At 42.2% G+C, this 16,843-nt stretch overlaps 1 protein-coding gene across 5 annotated transcripts in view; it reads left to right on the forward strand.

Moving 5' to 3' along the window:
* The window catches only part of rock1 (Rho-associated, coiled-coil containing protein kinase 1), a 71,771-nt gene that overhangs the window by 34,754 nt on the left and 20,174 nt on the right, over positions 1 to 16,843 (forward strand). For all 5 annotated transcript variants that reach the window (XR_016492836.1, XM_021589150.3, XM_021589153.3 and 2 more), the window contains exons 2-9: positions 2,084 to 2,165; positions 9,157 to 9,257; positions 9,451 to 9,588; positions 9,805 to 9,980; positions 10,240 to 10,324; positions 13,152 to 13,296; positions 15,600 to 15,738; positions 16,306 to 16,397. Coding sequence is in view for 4 of the 5 variants with exons in the window: in XM_021589150.3 (XP_021444825.2) it covers positions 2,084 to 2,165; positions 9,157 to 9,257; positions 9,451 to 9,588; positions 9,805 to 9,980; positions 10,240 to 10,324; positions 13,152 to 13,296; positions 15,600 to 15,738; positions 16,306 to 16,397 (958 nt within the window). In the remaining variant the exon portion in view is untranslated. The remainder of the gene's footprint in view (positions 1 to 2,083; positions 2,166 to 9,156; positions 9,258 to 9,450; positions 9,589 to 9,804; positions 9,981 to 10,239; positions 10,325 to 13,151; positions 13,297 to 15,599; positions 15,739 to 16,305; positions 16,398 to 16,843) is intronic.

A 16,843-nucleotide genomic window follows, 5' to 3' on the forward strand; every position in this document is an offset into this window, starting at 1 on the left:
AGACCAAACGCCTGACTACATTTGATGTCACACCATTGCTGTGATTGTGTGTAGTGCACTAGCTCTATGACTTAATGTGACTTGCAGGGCTCTATGCTGAGTTTAAAAAAAAATAAAAAATACAAGGAGGATGTGTGCACTTACATTGGAAAATGTAGGCACACATAAAGACATTTTAGAGCTCAATGAAAAATATTTCAGATAATGAATTTGTCTAGGTGCATTGGTGCTCCTAAATGAAAATTCCTGGTCGAACAGCAAAATATTTAGCCGCATTTGCGAGTAAATTGGTCACCACTGTAGAGCCCTGCCTTGATGCTTTTTTTCCTTGGGTCTGAAGCTCCTTAAAGATGGATAAAGTTGTGAAACAAAACCCTTTTCAATCTGTCATTAGATCAGCTATTAATCAGTTAAACTAAATTGCAACCATTTAGGCTACAAGTGGCACAGAAATATGATCTTTTGATTTGCTGAAAACCCTGGCCTCTGTTGGCTAAGCCAGGTTGGGGCTACTGCTTGCAGGGTTGCTTATTGTGAAGGTTTGGGTATATAGCTGGTTTATACAGTGCCTTGCGAAAGTATTCGGCCCCCTTGAACTTTGCCACATTTCAGGCTTCAAAAATAAAGATATAAAACTGTATTTTTTTTGTGAAGAATCAACAACAAGTGGGACACAATCATGAAGTGGAACGACATTTATTGGATATTTCAAACTTTTTTAACAAATCAAAATTATTCAGCCCCTTTACTTTCAGTGCAGCAAACTCTCTCCAGAAGTTCAGTGAGGATCTCTGAATGATCCAAGGTTGACCTAAATGACTAATGATGATAAATACAATCCACCTGCACTGTGATAGTCTCAGAGGTCCGTTAAAAGCGCAGAGAGCATCATGAAGAACAAGGAACACACCAGGCAGGTCCGAGATACTGTTGTGAAGAAGTTTAAAGCCGGATTTGGATACAAAAAGATTTCCCAAGCTTTAAACATCCCAAGGAGCACTGTGCAAGCGATAATGGAAGGAGTATCAGACCACTGCAAATCTACCAAGACCTGGCCGTCCCTCTAAACTTTCAGCTCATACAAGGAGAAGACTGATCAGAGATGCAGCCAAGAGGCCCATGATCACTCTGGATGAACTGCAGAGATCTACAGCTGAGGTGGGAGACTCTGTCCATAGGACAACAATCAGTCGTATATTGCACAAATCTGGCCTTTATGGAAGAGTGGCAAGAAGAAAGCCATTTCTTAAAGATATCCATAAAAAGTGTTGTTTAAAGTTTGCCACAAGCCACCTGGGAGACACACCAAACATGTGGAAGAAGGTGCTCTGGTCAGATGAAACCAAAATTGAACTTTTTGGCAACAATGCAAAACGTTATGTTTGGCGTAAAAGCAACAAAGCTCATCACCCTGAACACACCATCCCCACTGTCAAACATGGTGGTGGCAGCATCATGGTTTGGGCCTGCTTTTCTTCAGCAGGGACAGGGAAGATGGTTAAAATTGATGGGAAGATGGATGGAGCCAAATACAGGACTATTCTGGAAGAAAACCTGATGGAGTCTGCAAAAGCCCTGAGACTGGGACTGAGATTTGTCTTCCAACAAGACAATGATCCAAAACATAAAGCAAAATCTACAATGGAATGGTTCAAAAATAAACATATCCAGGTGTTAGAATGGCCAAGTCAAAGTCCAGACCTGAATCCAATCGAGAATCTGTGGAAAGAACTGAACTGCTGTTCACAAATGCTCTCCATCCAACCTCACTGAGCTCGAGCTGTTTTGCAAGGAGGAATGGGAAAAAAATTCAGTCTCTCGATGTGCAAAACTGATAGACATACCCCAAGCGACTTACAGCTGTAATCGCAGCAAAAGGTGGCGCTACAAAGTATTAACTTAAGGGGGCTGAATAATTTCGCAAGGCACTGTAGCCTATAGCCTCCAGGTAACACGCCATAGATTTCTTCAACTGCAGACCAGCTAAGAGCTGGTTACAGTATTGTAGAGTAGTTGCCCCAGTTGTGGCCTTAAGCCTTGAAGACTATACCTTTTTATTAATGCTTCTCTTCTATCTCTCTAGGATGGCTTGGATGCGTTGGTGTACGACCTTGACTTTCCAGCCTTGAGGAAAAACAAAAGCATCGACAACTTTTTGAATAGATGTAAGTAACTAGCCCATACGAGGCTCTTTTCCCCATTTGTCATCCTTCCTTTGAATCTGTGACTTCCACCATGTAGAACATGCGCACCAGTGTTTCCCCCAGGATTTTTTTCAGCAGTGGCGACAAAGTTAGCATACCTGGGGGGTGGTGGTGAGCGTGGCCAATGGCGCAATCTCCGATCAACATTTTTAGAGGCTTTCCTCTTGGCTGCAGAGACACAATTTAGCTGTTCCAAAGAGAAGTTCCTGCAAATCTACAGATTTTGTCATGGGGTTGAGAGAATTTGCTGTTTTTAAACCTAATTTTCTGCATTTCTACACAGCATGAGCCATGGCAAAATATCTGAGTGACTAAAACATAACAACAAAATCAATAGGGGCCCCATTTTAGATTCACCCCAATTTTGTGATATCCAATTGGTAGTTAGTCTTGTCCCATCGCCGCAACTCCCATACGGACCCGGGAGAGGCGAAGGTCGAGGGCCGTGCGTCCTCCGAAACACAACCCCGCCAAGCCACACTGCTTCTTGACACACTGTTCGCTGAACTCGGAAGCCTACCGAACTAATGTGTCGAAGGAAACACCGTACACCTGGCGACTGTCTCAGTGTGCATGCGCCTGTCCCGGCCCGCCACAGGAGTCGCTAGAGCGCGATGGGACAAGGACATGCCGGCCGAACCCTCCCCTAACCCGGCAGACGTTGGGCCAATTGTGTGCCGCCTCATGGGTCTCCCGGTTGCGACACAGCCCGGTAATTGAAACCGGGCCTGTAGTGATGCCTGTTGTTTTTATTTTGGTGATTTTCGTTCTGATGATGTTATAGAATAATATAGCGCTCGCTCCATTATCTTTTCTATATGTTTTATCTGGCTTTTGTCGTTTAAGTTTACACTTTATTTTGAGTCGCGGCAACGATTTAGCAGTGGTGTCAGGAGAGATTGGAGGCTGTTTTTAGGTCACTGCCTCGCCTCTGGCCAGTCCCGGGTATAATTGTCTGCAGCTTAGCCCACTCAGGGTCCCCAACAAAGGGGCTTTCATGAGTGGCTGGTGACCCACACGGTGTCTATCATGACACGTTCCCTTCACCACTACACCCTCTATGACTGTAAAACTTATGGAGGCTATGGCATTTTTACACATGGACTCTCGTCATGTGTGTTAGTGTCTTTATGATGACAATTCTTCACAAACTGTTCATTGTATTAGAAACAAACTATTGTTGAATTAGTCTAGTTGGTACTTTTTTCACGTTCAACTCGGGCTGGGTGATATACCGTATTTTACTATATACCAGTATTCTTGCACAGACCGGTTTGGGTTTTTCATTTACTTTCTATAATGGTATTTTTAATGTTTCAAAAAATGAAATGTCATACTGAAGTCCAGTGCGTGTAGTGTCTGTTTTTATAGTTTCGTCCATTTGCTATTGGTCATCTTTCTCCCCCTCTTGCTGCATACCACTTCCCACACCACGCCCTGCCCCCTGTCACTCAAGGAGAGAGCAGTTGCTCAACCAGGGAGTCATGAGCACTTTTTTCCCCTTCACTTTTCACTTCTTCATGGTCAGATAGATGCGACAAGATGTTGGTGACAACTAGTGATGGGCAATTTGGAATTATTTCAGTATTTGAATAACATAATGATATCCGGATAGTCGAAGAACATGTTTTCAATTATTATAATCATTTTTTAAATATTTTTTTTTTTTTTTTTTTTTTTTTACTTCAATGGAGACTTGCTCACACAACTCAGGAGGAACTGCCGGTAGTGGTGTGCAGGTCAGCTCTTTTGTTCACCTGCTCCTGCCTGCAATTACTAATAACGCATCTATTTTTTTTTTTACATTTTGGGACAGGGTTTGCAGGATTTTGTTTTGTCATTTAGATGTTTCTGCTTATAATTTCAGACATTTTGGTAGGCTATTTGTTCTTCAACTTGTCTATAATTAGATACATATAGATTCTCTTTTGTCATATGTTGCCCTAGAAGACGAAATAAACCATTGCTCAACAGAATGTGGTTGAAATACTATCATATTTTATGATGAAGACAGCACCTCTACAGATCGTATCTAACGGAGCATTGCATTCTCAAGATGCAGAAAGAAATGAATCATTATTCTCCACTCCTGTTCCCAAGTAAACATTTTCCTCATTTGGTGTATAATTTTACTGCAAGAAATGCTTAATTCAGCAGAGGTTAAGACTATAACCCTGTTCGCACGGTACTAATATTACCAGAGAACGTTGGTTATGTATTTGTTACCCCAGAATGTCTGTTATTCCAGAGAAGGATTTGACGGGATAAGTTTTTTTCCAACCTGCCCCCTGTAATTCTTACTTAAAAAAAATAATAATAAAGTTGTGAAGATATTTCAACCAGTCCAGGCAATTTCAGGCCACACTGATAACATCTTTGGTATAGTGTCGCTATAATATTTGCATTGAGGAAGTGCGATCAATATCATTAGGATATTTTAGCTATCCGCAGTAGACATCCTAAATGCCCCCCAGCCTTCAGATGTGAGCTAAACGGCTAACTACAAATGACATTTTATTTACCAAATACAACAGGTTTAGACTTTACAGTGAAATGCTTACTTACAAGCCCTTACTAACCAACAATGCAGTTAAAAAATAAAAATAAAAGATTAACAAGGAATATAATACAAAAAATATGTAAGAAATGAAAGTTACATAATTAAAGAGCAGCAGTAAAATTACAATAGCGAGGCTATATACAGGGGGCACCGGTTAGTCGAGGTAATATGTACATGTAGGTAGAGTTATAAAAGTGACTATGCATAGATAATAACAGAGTAGCAGCAGTGTAGGAGAGGGGGGTCAATACAAATAGTCTGGGTAGTCTTTTGATTAGTTGTTCAGGAGTCTTATGGCTTGGGGGTAGAAGCTGTTATGGAGCCTTTTGCTCCTAGACTTGGCGCTCCAGTACCGCTTGCCATGTGGTAGCTGAGAGAACAGTCTATGACCTGGGTGGCTGGAGTCCATTTTTAGGGCCTTCCTCTGACACTGCTTGGTCTAGAGGTCCTGGATGGCAGGAAGCTTGGCCCCAGTGATGTACTGGCCTGTACGCACTACCCTCTAGTGCCTTGTGTTGGCTGAGCAGTTGCCATACCAGGCAGTGATGCAACCAGTCAGGAAGCTCTAGATGGTGCAGCTGTATAACCTTTTGAGGATCTGAGGACCCTTGCCAAATCGTTTCAGTCTCCTGAGGGGGAATAGGTTTTGTTGTGCCCTCTTCACGGCTGTCATGGTGTGCTTGGACCATGTTAGTTTGTTGGTGATGTGGACACCAAGGAACTTGAAGCTCTCAACCTGCTCCACCACAGCCGCATCGATGTGAATGGGGGTGTGCTCGGTCCTACTTTTCCTGTAGTCCACAATCATCTCCTTTGTCTTGGTCACTTTGAGGGAGAGGTTGTTATTCCTGGCACCACACGGCCAGATCTCTGACCTCCCATAGTGTTGTCGGTGATCAGGCCTACCACTGTTGTCATCGTCAAACTTAATGGTGGTGTAGGAGTCGTGCCTGGCCGTGCAGTCATGAGTGAACAGTGAGTACAGGAGGGAACTGAACACGCACCCCTGAGGGACCCCTGTGTTGAGGAACAGCGTGGCGGATGTGTTGTTACCTACCCTTACCACCTGGGGGTTGCCCGTCAGGAAGTCCAGGATCCAGTTGCAGAGGGAGGTGTTTAGTCCCATGGTCCTTAGCTTAGTGATGAGCTTTGAGGGCACTATGGTGTTGAACGCTGAGCTGTTGTCAATGAATAGCATTCTCACATAGGTGTTCCTTTAGTCCAGATGTTAAAGGGCATTGTGAAGTGCAATAGAGATTGCATCATCTGTGGATCTGTTGATGCGGTATGCAAATTGGAGTGGGTCTAGGGTTTCTGGGATAATGGTGTTGATGTGAGCCATGACCAGCCTTTCAAAGCACTTCATGGCTACAGGCGTGAGTGCTACTTGTCTGTAGTAATTTAGGCCGGTAACCTTAGTGTTCTTGGGCACAGGGACTATGGTTGTCTGCTTGAAACATGTTGGTATTATAGACTCGGACAGGGAAAGTTTGAAAATGTCAGTGAAGACACTTAAAAAAAAAATGTAGGCTATGGATGAGAAAGTGAATTTGTTCCAAATGTTTAGCTCAGTTGTATGCTGCTTTGCGATCTATTAAAAGCAGGGGTTGCATTAAATATCAAATCAAATGTATTTATATAGCCCTTATTACATCAGCTGATATATCGAAGTGCTGTACAGAAACCCAGCCTAAAACCCCAAGCACGCTATTAGTTTCTGTCTGCTAGTTAATTTTCTTAGTAAATGCTGACTGAAGGTAAATAGGCACAACCTTTTTTTTATGACGCATATGGCGATGTTCAAGTCATTCCCACAAAACGTATAAACAAAAGCATTCATTGTGAAGTTGCAACACGGTCTTGCAACAAAAGTTGATACATGTAGGCCCGTCATATATAGGCTATGCACAGCATTTCATTCAATTTATCGAATTGTTATTGTTTTCTTGCTCAAATATCAAGAAACACCTGTAAAACTTTTATCTCAAAACACAAGGATGTCGATTCGCACGGCACGAGTATTATCAGAGGACTTTGCCAAAAAACAGTAGGTTTTTCAGGTTAGTCAATGCCCAGATTTCAATTTCCGTTTAACCCATCTAAACGATAGGCTACGGTTTCCTTGACATGCCATAGACCTATTTGAAGTCCTGTCTTGTGACTGTCGAATTTTTATAGTGCCTCGCTATCATCCTCTTTTACCACTTCAAATCTTTTCAAAACATTTTCTGGCCCTCCCTTCTCTTTATTTTTGACTCTCCTTTCCCAGCTTTTGTCTAATTGAATTGAATTTCGACAAAGTTCTTTTTGCCTCCGTGGATAAATCTGTCTGCTAGTTTATTTTCTTAGCAAATGCTGGCTGAAGGTAATTGTGTTAGCCGTGAATGCTAATTGCTAGTTAGCTGGCTAGCTAGTAGGGATCTGAACAATGGAAAATGTTTCTGAATGTTTAAACGTTTTTCCCCTTAAAATTATAAGAAAGGAATATAATTCCACGTCAATTTCACACTCCAGCGTCGCTGCTAGAGCAACAGTTTGGTCTCATGATGCGTCCCTTTCGGATGGTTATGCGCTGCACCTGGACTACCATTGCTGTACCTCAATTTCAACTGGCAAAGTTAACATTTCTTTCTCGTTTAACTTCTTAAAGTATTGCCATACAGGACTTTGCTGCTGTCGCTTGCCTTTCTCTGCCATTGTTCCAACTGTTAACGATGCTAACTAGGCAAGTCCGTTAAGAACAAATTCTTATTTACAATGACGGCCGGCCAAACCGCCCCAGCCCAATCATGGCCGGTTGTGATACAGCCTGGATGTAGCGGTGGAGTGTCGACTCCAACTCCTTGCACATCGACTCCATTTTTTTCCCCCATATCATGCAGCTCTGCGTGTGGAAATTAAAACAAAAGTCCAGGAAATGCAGAAATTGGTTAAAATGCTGCAATATTGTTGTTGGATTGAGCATTATAAAACTGTGTTGCCACCCTGGTGTCATGAATTACTCATAAAGCATATTTTGAACTTTTATTATTCAAAAACATAAAATAACATGAATTAGAAAAATAAGTTCAACAGCCAAGTGTTGGACATTAATGGATTTAGCTTATACGCATAGACTCAGTCACATTAGCCGACATCACAAACACGTGATTTAAAGCTGGAATCCGTAGTGGTGAAACTACCACGCCCGTTTAGGATATTATATTACTTCAAACCACAAACAGTTTTCTTCCCCTCGGGCATCATTGCGTGATAGAACAGAAGAGTATTTACTACAAAAATATTTATCACGAATCGCCTCCGCTCTGTTTACATAAACAAAACAATGACAAATGAGCCTGGGGCGACCAGTGGTGTTGGTTCACCTTATGCGGATCTCGGCTTAAATGCTTCTCAAAATGTATTTTAATCCCGTTTTTTCAATACCATTTCTCAAGTAAGGATCATGTTCTTTACCTTCTTGAAACTGTAACTGCTGGAAATGATTGCATCAAAATGTTCTGATTTTAATGGTCCATGGCTTTATTTTGTAGATCAGTTGAACTGTGATACTGGACTCTGGCGCAGTGGAAATGTGTTCTCTGGATGAATGAATCACGCTTCACCTTCTGGAAATCAGTCGGAATAATCTAGGTTTGGCGGGTTCTAGGTGAACTCTACCTGCCCCGATGCATAGTACCAACTGTAAAGTTTGGTGGAGGAATAATGTCTGTGGCTGTTTTTCATGGTTCGGGCTAGGCCCATTTGTTCCAGTCAAGGGAAATCTACAGATTACAGTGGCATTCTAGACGATTCTGTGCTTCCGACTTTGAGGCAACAGTTTGGGGAAGGCCCTTTCCTGTTTCAGCATGGCAATGCCTGCGTGCACAAAGCGAGGTCCATACAGGTTTTTCAAGATTGGTGTGGAAGAACTTAACTGGCATGCACAGAGCCCTGACCTCAACCCCATCAAACACCTTTGGGATGAGTTGGAACACCGACTACGAGCCAGGCCTAATCGCCCAACATCGTTGCCCGACCTCACTAATGCTCTTGTGGCTGAATGGAAGCAAATCCCCGCAGCAATGTTCCAACATTCAGTACAAGGCCTTCCCAGAAGAGTGGAGGCTGTTATAACAGCAAAGGGGGAACCAACTCCATATGAATGCCCATGATTTTGGAATGAGCTGTTCGACAAGCAGGTGTCCACATACTTTTGGTCATGTAGTGTACTTCAGATATCCAGTGAGGGTACTGACAGGTTTTCATCTGCTGTTGAGCCTTTTTTTTCCCGATTCTGAATTCTCAGTCAGTGGACAAAAGCCTCATACTCACTAATCAACCCAGTTTACTAATGATAAACCCTTGCCCTGCTCTAACTGGTTTCCTCTTAATGTCATCTCTCCTCCTCAGATAAGGACACCATCGGTAAGATCCGGGACCTGCGGATGAAAGCAGAGGACTATGAGGTGGTCAAGGTTATCGGGAGGGGTGCTTTTGGAGAAGTGCAGTTGGTGAGGATAACCATTATGGTTATGCTAATTTGTCTTCCAGTGAATTACATCAACTGTCATTTGTCTGTCTGCTTGCCCATTTTTATAAATCTGGTGCAGGCGTATTAAATAATTATATGGCTTAAGTCTTTGTTTTCATCTGTATGGAAGCCCAGTGTACGTCCTAAGAAGACTGTTCTCCTGTCTCTCCCAGGTAAGACACAAAGCCACCAGGAAGGTGTACGCCATGAAGCTGCTTAGCAAGTTTGAAATGATCAAAAGGTCGGACTCTGCTTTCTTCTGGGAGGAGAGGGACATCATGGCCTTTGCCAACAGCGCCTGGGTTGTGCAGGTATAGATAATTGAATAAAATTTTTTTTTTTTTTAGAGCAACTCCCTAGTGTCGTCCTCAGTTTGCCTACTAGGAACAATCTGCAAGGAAGCCCGGTGATTGAGTTTCATGTAACAGAATATTCATGCAATTTCTAGTTTTGGGTCTTTTAACTGTCCATTCCTCCTACTTAAGTTTGGTCACTAACCCTTTCTCTCCCTCCCCCCCCCCTCCCAGCTGTTTTATGCGTTCCAGGATGACCGTTACCTCTACATGGTGATGGAGTATATGCCCGGTGGAGACCTGGTCAACTTGATGAGCAACTATGACGTCCCCGAGAAGTGGGCCCGTTTCTACACCGCTGAGGTGGTGCTGGCTCTGGACGGGATCCACGCCATGGGCTTCATACACAGGTATACTTACTGGGCTTCTCTTTCTCTTCGCCTCCACTGTAAAGGTTGCTCTTGAATGTCTCCACTTCTATGTCAGTTCTGTCGTGGAAGTTCTCGCCACCCTTCCAAAGCCTCCCTGAATTGGAGAAAGCCGCTCTTTCTCTTGACTGGGTCTTGAAAATGGCAGTTTGATGTACCGTTGTTGGTTTGAGAATGCTTTGGTTGTATTCTTGTTCGAGAGGTGCTGGTTTGTTATATTACTGTGTCTTTGTCTTTTCAGGGACGTGAAGCCTGATAACATGTTGCTAGACAAAGCGGGCCACTTGAAGTTGGCAGACTTTGGGACCTGTATGAAAATGAACAAGGTAGCTATCGCACTAGCCTTCCAATTCACCACGACTGAAAATGAGGAGTTAGTCGACAGTTCGACACCTTGTAGAGTAGACTGTTGGTATTCTCGGATCCCGAAATTGAGATCCGAACCGAATTGGATCTGCAAAATTTCCATCCGACATCGAAAGGGACCCTTTTAAAATATATATATATTTTTAAAGATAATATCGGATCCGAGGTAGATCAGATCCAACCCAAAATATGTCAGAGATGGTGGAGAATTTTATCGGACATGACCCAGTTAATCAATAGCCTAGAGATTTACCATTCAAATAAATGATTGTTTTCTTTACCAGTCTAATTGATTGTTTGACCGAATAATCGATTTGTTAATGCATACATAAAATAATCTAATCATTGATATGGAACTCAAAAGATCTGTCTGGATCAAGTGCCATCTGAGACGAGCTAATTCGTGTTATTTTTTGTGCCGTGGTATTTGTTTTGGTATCGTGATACTAAACCTGGTATCGAAGTCAACATTCTGGAATCGTGACAACACTAGTTGCAAGTTTTCTCTAGCGAGCTCAAGCCAGACCGAGAGAGAGGCAGACAGGCGGCGGAGAGATGTTAATGCATTTGACTGAACTGACTGCCATGCGTAGCACGATTTAACCGTGCATCAATCTTTAGAACGGTTTAACACATTTACTTTCCATTTTTCCTCATGCATATCAGCTACGTAGGCTTACAATTTCTTTGCTTTCTTGTACTGACAGCTTATGCATTTTATGCAGATCGCATTAAGCATTGTACGATGCGAGACACAGCTGTGTTTTATAAATACTGTAGTATAGCAGTATAATATGAGGCTGTGTTTCAGGATGGTATGGTACGATGCGAGACACAGCTGTGTTTTATAAATACTGTAGTATAGCAGTATAATATGAGGCTGTGTTTCAGGATGGTATGGTACGATGAGACACAGCTGTGTTTTATAAATACTGTAGTATAGCAGTATAATATGAGGCTGTGTTTCAGGATGGTATGGTACGATGAGACACAGCTGTGTTTTATAAATACTGTAGTATAGCAGTATAATATGAGGCTGTGTTTCAGGATGGTATGGTACGATGCGAGACACAGCTGTGTTTTATAAATACTGTAGTATAGCAGTATAATATGAGGCTGTGTTTCAGGATGGTATGGTACGATGCGAGACACAGCTGTGTTTTATAAATACTGTAGTATAGCAGTATAATATGAGGCTGTGTTTCAGGATGGTATGGTACGATGCGAGACACAGCTGTGTTTTATAAATACTGTAGTATAGCAGTATAATATGAGGTTGTGTTTCAGGATGGTATGGTACGATGAGACACAGCTGTGTTTTATAAATACTGTAGTATAGCAGTATAATATGAGGCTGTGTTTCAGGATGGTATGGTACGATGCGAGACACAGCTGTGTTTTATAAATACTGTAGTATAGCAGTATAATATGAGGCTGTGTTTCAGGATGGTATGGTACGATGAGACACAGCTGTGTTTTATAAATACTGTAGTATAGCAGTATAATATGAGGCTGTGTTTCAGGATGGTATGGTACGATGCGACACAGCTGTGTTTTATAAATACTGTAGTATAGCAGTATAATATGAGGCTGTGTTTCAGGATGGTATGGTACGATGAGACACAGCTGTGTTTTATAAATACTGTAGTATAGCAGTATAATATGAGGCTGTGTTTCAGGATGGTATGGTACGATGCGAGACACAGCTGTGTTTTATAAATACTGTAGTATAGCAGTATAATATGAGGCTGTGTTTCAGGATGGTATGGTACGATGCGAGACACAGCTGTGTTTTATAAATACTGTAGTATAGCAGTATAATATGAGGCTGTGTTTCAGGATGGTATGGTACGATGAGACACAGCTGTGTTTTATAAATACTGTAGTATAGCAGTATAATATGAGGCTGTGTTTCAGGATGGTATGGTACGATGCGACACAGCTGTGTTTTATAAATACTGTAGTATAGCAGTATAATATGAGGCTGTGTTTCAGGATGGTATGGTACGATGAGACACAGCTGTGTTTTATAAATACTGTAGTATAGCAGTATAATATGAGGCTGTGTTTCAGGATGGTATGGTACGATGCGAGACACAGCTGTGTTTTATAAATACTGTAGTATAGCAGTATAATATGAGGTTGTGTTTCAGGATGGTATGGTACGATGCGACACAGCTGTGTTTTATAAATACTGTAGTATAGCAGTATAATATGAGGCTGTGTTTCAGGATGGTATGGTACGATGAGACACAGCTGTGTTTTATAAATACTGTAGTATAGCAGTATAATATGAGGCTGTGTTTCAGGATGGTATGGTACGATGCGAGACACAGCTGTGTTTTATAAATACTGTAGTATAGCAGTATAATATGAGGCTGTGTTTCAGGATGGTATGGTACGATGCGAGACACAGCTGTGTTTTATAAATACTGTAGTATAGCAGTATAATATGAGGCTGTGTTTCAGGATGGTATGGTACGATGCGAGACACAGCTGTGTTTTATAAATACTGTAGTATAGCAGTATAATATGAGGTTGTGTTTCAGGATGGTATGGTACGATGCGAGACACAGCTGTGTTTTATAAATACTGTAGTATAGCAGTATAATATGAGGTTGTGTTTCAGGATGGTATGGTACGATGCGACACAGCTGTGTTTTATAAATACTGTAGTATAGCAGTATAATATGAGGCTGTGTTTCAGGATGGTATGGTACGATGCGAGACACAGCTGTGTTTTATAAATACTGTAGTATAGCAGTATAATATGAGGCTGTGTTTCAGGATGGTATGGTACGATGCGACACAGCAGTGGGAACACCAGACTACATTTCGCCAGAGGTACTAAAATCCCAGGGAGGAGATGGATATTACGGCCGGGAGTGTGACTGGTGGTCCGTGGGAGTCTTCCTGTACGAAATGCTCGTTGGTGAGTCGCAATTACGTGCCTTTTTCTCACACTGTTACGATGGGAAAGAAACTGATCATATGAACTTGTTGTAGTTCTGGAGCAGAGTATTCCCATTAACTCGCAGACGGGACATAACAAAATTCTCCTGGTTAGTACTTCACATCTTTCCCTTGTTTTGTCATGTTGCGTAACCCTGCACTAAAGGAACCATGAATCCATACTATACAATGATGAAGTTGAAAATAATACTATCATGTGTTTTCACATTGGCCACTGGTTGCATATCACATGCCTGATTTATTTTATTAGGATCCCCATTAGCTGTTGCAAAAGCAGCGCTACTTTTCCTGAGGTCCACACAAAACATGACAATACAGAACATCAATAGACAAGAATAGCTCAAGGACATATATACACACATACACATACACATACACATACACATATACACACACACACACACACACACACACACGTAGCATAGATATCAATGCATACACACAAACTATCTAGGTCAAGAAAACAACATTTCACACACTGAACCTGGGTGGATGTGACCTCTGGAATGACCCTGGGCTTCCAGTGTTGTTGTTTATTTGTCGCGTGTGCTTTTCCAGTATGTTTATTTGTGATGGTTTTGTCGGAACTTATTGTGGATAGGATGTTTAACCAGCAGATCCAAAGATTATGGTTCGGCATATGGATCAAAATTGGTTAAGGTGAAAGGTCGAAGTAAAGTTAAGGAGGTAGCAAACCACCTTTGTGAACCATTGAAAATCTGGCTGTATATACAGTGCATTCGTGAAGTATTCAGACCTCTTGACATTTTCCACATTTTGTTACGTTAATGTCTTCTTCTAAAATTGATTAAATATTTTTTCCCCTCCCTCAATCTACAAACAATACCCGATAATGACAGAGTAAATACAGGTTTTTAGATTTTTTTTGCAAATGTATTAATAATAAACAACTGAAAATACATTTACCTAAGTATTTAGTTCCTTTAGTCAGTACTTTGTTGATGCACCTATGGCAGCGATTACAGCATTGAGTCTTCTTGGGTATGACGCTACAAGCTTGCCACACCTCTATTTGGGAGTTTTCCCCCCATTATTCTCTGCCGATCCACTCAAGCTCTGTCAGGTTGAATGGGGAGTGTTACTGCACAGCTATTTTCAGGTCTCCTTATATGTTCGATCGGGTTCGGGACAAGAGACATGTTCCAAAGCCACTCCTGACCTTGTGCTTAGGGTCATTGTCCTGTTGGAAGGTGAACTTTGGCCCCCAGTCAAAGGTTCTGAGCTCTCTGGAGCAGGTTTTCATCAAGGATCTCTCTGTTCTTTGCTCCGTTCATCTTTCCCTCGATCCTGGCTAGTCTCCCAGTCCCTGCCGCTGAGAAACATCCCCACAGCATGATGCTGTCACCATAGGGATGGTGCCAGGTTTCCTCCAGATGTGACATCTAGCATCCAGAGAATCTTGTTTCTCATGGTCCGAGAGTACTTTAGGTGCCTTTTGGCAAACTCCAAGCGGGCTGTCATGTGCCTTTTTACTGAGGAGTAGCTTCTGTCTAGCACTCTACCATAAAGCCCTGATTGGTGGAGTCCTGCAGAGATGGTTGTCCTTCTGGAAGGTTCTCCCATCTCCACAGAGGAATTCTGGAGCTCTGTCAGCTTGGCCATCGGGTTCTTGGTCACCTCCCTGACCAAGGCCCTTATCCTATAATTCCTCAGTTTGGCCGAGCGGCCTGCTCTTGATGGTTACAAACTTCTTCCATTTAAGAATGATGGAGGCCACTGTGATCTTGGGGACCTTCAATACTGCAGACGTTTTTTGATACCCTTCCTCGACACAATCCTGTCTCGGAGCTCTACGGTCAATTCCTTCGACCTCATGGCTTGGTTTTTGCTCTGACAGGCACTGTCATCCGTGAGACCTTATATTGACAAGTGTGTGCCTTTGCAAATCATGTCCAATCAATTGAGTTTATCACAGGTGGACAATCAAGTTGTAGAAACATCTCAAGGATGATCAATGGAAACAGGATGCACCTGAGCTCAATTTCGAGTCTCGTAGCAAAAGGGTCTGAATACTTAGGTAAATCAGGTATTTGTTTTTTATTTGTAATAAATGTGCAACATTTTCAAAACTTGTTCCCGTTTGTCATTATGGGGTATTGTGTGTAGATTGATGAGGAAAAACAATTTGATCAATTTTCGAATAAGTTTGTAACAACATGTGGGAACGAAAAGGGGTCTGAATACTTTCCGAATGCACTGCACTAGCTAACCCCAATGCCTTTTGGTTTTGTGTGCCTATAGGTGACACACCGTTCTATGCTGACTCGTTGGTGGGGACGTACAGTAAGATCATGAACCACAAGAACGCCCTGACTTTCCCTGATGACAGCGACATCTCCAAGGATGCCAAGAACCTTATCTGTGCCTTCCTGACTGACAGGTGTGGATGATGATGGTGGTTCAGAGGGGCCTGACTTAGAAAGAGAGAGTGCGAGATTTATCTACTTGTCCAGTCAGCTTAACTCATTGAAGGAAGTTAACGGTAGTTTTGCATGCAATTGCTAACTAGTTAGCGCAATGACTGGAAGTTTATGGGATCAGCTATTATTGCGCCGACACATCAAACTGCACACAGACAACACAATTGTCTCCAGAAGTTCATCTGACTGTCAATTAAGCCCTTTGTCTATTTACCCAATCTCACACTATCCAATCTCGCACTATCCCTCTCCCTCTCTGATTTTTCCAGGTGAACACATAGCTAGAAAGGGAATAGTGTTATGAACTCATTGATTGGATTCGACTTAAGTCGTTGAGAAATGACTTAAACATCGAGCAGTGATCTTTTGAAGAGCTGTCAATCATATCTAAATGCTTTCACTGGGTTGTGCCCAGAGACTGTTAGATGCAAAGCCAAAGACTTTGATTAATAATGGACGTTATCGGTGGATGGCAGAATCGCTAAACTGTACGTCCTCTGTTCCTGTGTTTTTTAATTTGTCACCAGGGAGGTAAGACTGGGTCGCAACGGGGTGGATGAGATCAAGAGACATCCTTTCTTCAAGAACGACCAGTGGACATGGGAGAACATCCGAGACAGTGAGTTCCGTTCAGGTTTCATGCTTCCTTTGAAGGGGAGGGGCGTTACACTCTGTATTGTTCTGTTGACAAATGTTACAGATAGCCAGACATGCTATAATACCATGTTTTCCAATTGACCTACTAAAGACAGTCACAGGAAATTTCAGAATAAGAACCATTCATTTCATTCAGTATCACAACCACTGAATTCCACGATTTCATTGTGTGAACCTAGATGGTTGATTTTGAGGGTGAGAATGGGGAGGAAAGCTTTCCTCGGTCATGTCCAGTAGGTAGAAGAAAAAAAAAACGTTTTGAAACTGGGAGGTACTACCTAAACTTGTCCAATAAGAATGGCTCATTTTGGTTTTCTGTTGCAAATTATTTTTTGCTGCGGTGTACCCTACTGAACAGGAGCCTGGCATTTAGTATTCATGTGGTCTCCGGCTACAACAGAGAGATTA

The sequence above is a fragment of the Oncorhynchus mykiss genome, chromosome 28 (assembly GCF_057628025.1).
Source record: "Oncorhynchus mykiss isolate SJ-2025 chromosome 28, ASM5762802v1, whole genome shotgun sequence".
In the NCBI taxonomy this organism is placed as follows: Eukaryota; Metazoa; Chordata; class Actinopteri; order Salmoniformes; family Salmonidae; genus Oncorhynchus; species Oncorhynchus mykiss.